This window comes from Cebus imitator, unplaced genomic scaffold (genome assembly GCF_001604975.1).
Source record: "Cebus imitator isolate Cc_AM_T3 unplaced genomic scaffold, Cebus_imitator-1.0 Scaffold58, whole genome shotgun sequence".
Taxonomy (NCBI): domain Eukaryota; kingdom Metazoa; phylum Chordata; class Mammalia; order Primates; family Cebidae; genus Cebus; species Cebus imitator.
Genome location: NW_016107373.1, coordinates 1,013,461 through 1,016,343, shown reverse-complemented (window position 1 = coordinate 1,016,343; position 2,883 = coordinate 1,013,461). Strand labels below are relative to the sequence as shown.

At 46.0% G+C, this 2,883-nt stretch overlaps 1 protein-coding gene across 1 annotated transcript in view; it reads left to right on the top strand.

The window, feature by feature from the left end:
* Nucleotides 1-2,326, top strand: part of F2 (coagulation factor II, thrombin) — a 21,131-nt gene extending 18,805 nt beyond the window's left edge. The window contains exons 13-14 of the mRNA XM_017529283.2: nucleotides 1,872-1,942; nucleotides 2,087-2,326. Of these exons, the coding sequence (XP_017384772.1) occupies nucleotides 1,872-1,942; nucleotides 2,087-2,230 (215 nt within the window). The 3' untranslated portion in view covers nucleotides 2,231-2,326. The remainder of the gene's footprint in view (nucleotides 1-1,871; nucleotides 1,943-2,086) is intronic.
* The last annotated feature ends 557 nt before the right edge of the window (nucleotides 2,327-2,883 follow it).

Here is a 2,883-nt window from a genome sequence, read left to right as displayed (position 1 = left end):
GTTTCTCCATGTTGGCCAGGCTGGTCTCGAACCCCTGACCTCAGGTGATCCACCCACCTCAGCCTCCCCAGAGTGCTGGGATTATAGGCATGAGTCACTGCGCCTGGTCTTCAGATTTCTCCTTTGTTTAGCCTGAGTTCCATTTCAACCACTTTCCGCTTTTTATTTCTTCTGTTTGTCCATTCATTTTTAACTTTTAATTTTCTGATTAAAGTTGTTTTTCTAGATTTACAAGTTTGCCTGAGGATATTTGTTTCAGTTACAGTTTTCTTTTTTCACGGTTGTGGCTTTTTTTTACATGGGGTCTTGCTCTGTCACTCAGGCTGGAGTGTAGTGACATGCTCATAGTTTATCGCAGCCTTGACCTCCCATGCTGAAGTGATCCTCTCCCCTTAGCCTCCCGGGTGCCTGGGACCACAGGCATGCACCACTACACCTGTCCAAATTGTTATTTTTTGTAGAGTGGGGTCTAACTATGTTGTCCAGGCTGGTCTTGAACTCCTGTGCTCAAGCAATCCACCTGCCTTGGCCCCCCAAAGTGCTGGGACAACAGATGTGAGCCACTGCACCCAGGCCATGGTTGTATTTTGAGGAAGAATTTTATTAGCTGAGGTCTTTTTATTCGTATTTTCTGTTTTTCTATTGTGTCTTTGTATGGATCTATTTTAGTTTTCATTTGTTCCTTTTGTAAATTTGTAGTTATTTATAAGATTCCTAATTTGATTGCCCCTGTTTCTTTTATCTAGTAGGTAATATTTTTCCATCCTTATTCCTACATGTTTAGGTATTAGATATACAACTAGATATGCTAATTAAAGGTTTAGTTGTTTTGCTGAATTCTAATAACATTAAAGGTGTGTGTTTTTTTTTTTGAGTTGGTGTCTTGCTCTGTCACCCAGGCTGGAGTGCCGTGGCACAATCTTGGCCCACTGCAACCTCTGCCTCCCTGGTGCAAGGAATTCTGCCTCAGACTCCTGAGTAGCTGGCACTACAGGCATGTGCCACCACACCTAATTTTGTATTTTTAGTAGAGATGGGATTTCACCAGGTTGGCCAGGCTGGTCTCAAATTCCTGACCTTAGGTGATCCACCTGCCTCAGCCTCCCAAACTGCTCGGATTACAGGTGTGAGTCACTGCATCCAGCCAAGGTGTGGTCTTTTGTGTAGGTTTAATTATTGTTGGTATTGTTCTGAATTGTTTGTAAAGGACATGTGGGGAGATTTGAATAAAGGCAACTACCATTATTATCCTCAGCAGATTAACTTTTTAATTTCTAAATTTTTTCCTTTGTCTTTTAATTTATATTATTTTTTGAGACAGGGTCTCACTCTGTCACCCAGGCTGGAGTGTGGTGGCATGATCACGGCTCATTGCAGCCTTAACCTCCCAGGCGCAAGTGATCCTCCTGTCTTGGCCTCCTGAGTAGCCGGGACTACAGGCACGAGCAACCATGCCCAGCTAATTTTTTGTATTTTCTGTAGAGACAGGGTTTTGCCATATTGCCCAGGCTGGTCTTGAATTCCAGAGCTCAAGTGATCCACCTGCCTTGGGCATGAGCCACCACGCCTGGCCTGGCCCAACCTTTTAAAAGCATTATTCTGCCTGTTGGGTGGAGAAGAGATTTTAGGTGGGCAAAGAATTAAGGAAACTAGTGGTTCAGGAGCCAGAGCTAGAAGTGGTGAGAAGGGGTTAGATTTGGGGTCTGTGTTGAAGGTAGAGCCCACAAGATTTGCTAGGACTGGATGTGTAGGGTGAGGAAGTGAAGAGAGCAAGTGTGACTGGAAGGGGGAAGTGGACTCACCAGCCTTGTCTTGTGAAGGGGCGTGGCCAGACTGAGCTATGCTCCTGAGCACGGCTGTTCTCTCTCAAGGTTACAAGCCTGATGAAGCGAAACGAGGGGATGCCTGTGAAGGCGACAGCGGGGGACCCTTTGTCATGAAGGTGAGCTTCTCGCAAGGCCAGGGCCTGGTGAACACACCTTCTGAGGGTGGGGAGAAACTAGTCTCTAGAAACAGTTGCCTGGCAGGGGAGTACTGATGTGACCCTGAACTTGACTCTATCAGAAACCCCATCTTTCTTCTTCAGAACCCCTCTAACAACCGCTGGTATCAAATGGGCATCGTCTCATGGGGTGAAGGCTGCGACCGGGATGGGAAATATGGCTTCTACACACACGTGTTCCGTCTGAAGAAGTGGATAAAGAAGGTCATTGATCAGTTTGGAGAATAGGGGGCCACTCATATTCTGGGCTCTTGGAAGCAATCCAGTGAATTATTTTTGTGTTTCTAAAATTATGGTTCCCAATAAAAGTGACTCTCAACGAGCCTCAATGCTCCCAGTGCTATTCATGGGCAGCTCTCTGGGCTCAGGAAGAGCCAGTAATATCGCTGGATAAAGAGGACCTTGGAATCCACCACCTGGTGCACACCTGTAGTCCCAGCATTCGGGAGGCTGAGGTGGAAGAATCCTTTGAGCCCAGGAGGTTGAGGCTGCAGTGAGCTACTGCACTCCAGCCTGGGTGACACAGCGAGACCCTGTCCCGAAAGAATCCACCATCTTCAAACCAGGTGAGAGGAAAGGGCCAGGTGAGAGGAAAGATGGCAGGTTGAATTTACAAGCATTTAAGATGTTCCACACTCTAGGCTTTAATGGATTATCTCATTTAATCCTCACAAGAGGTAGGTGAGCAAACTTGAGATTTGGAGAAGTACCTAGTCCAAGGTCACACAGCTAAGAAAGGTCGAAGTCGGAATTCAAATATAGAAAATATTGAGTCCTGTGCTTTTAGTTAAGTCTCTACATCTTTCTTCCTATCATTAAAATGATGTTAGATCAGGTAGGGCATGGTAGCTCACTTGTAATCTCAGCAACTTGGGAGGCTA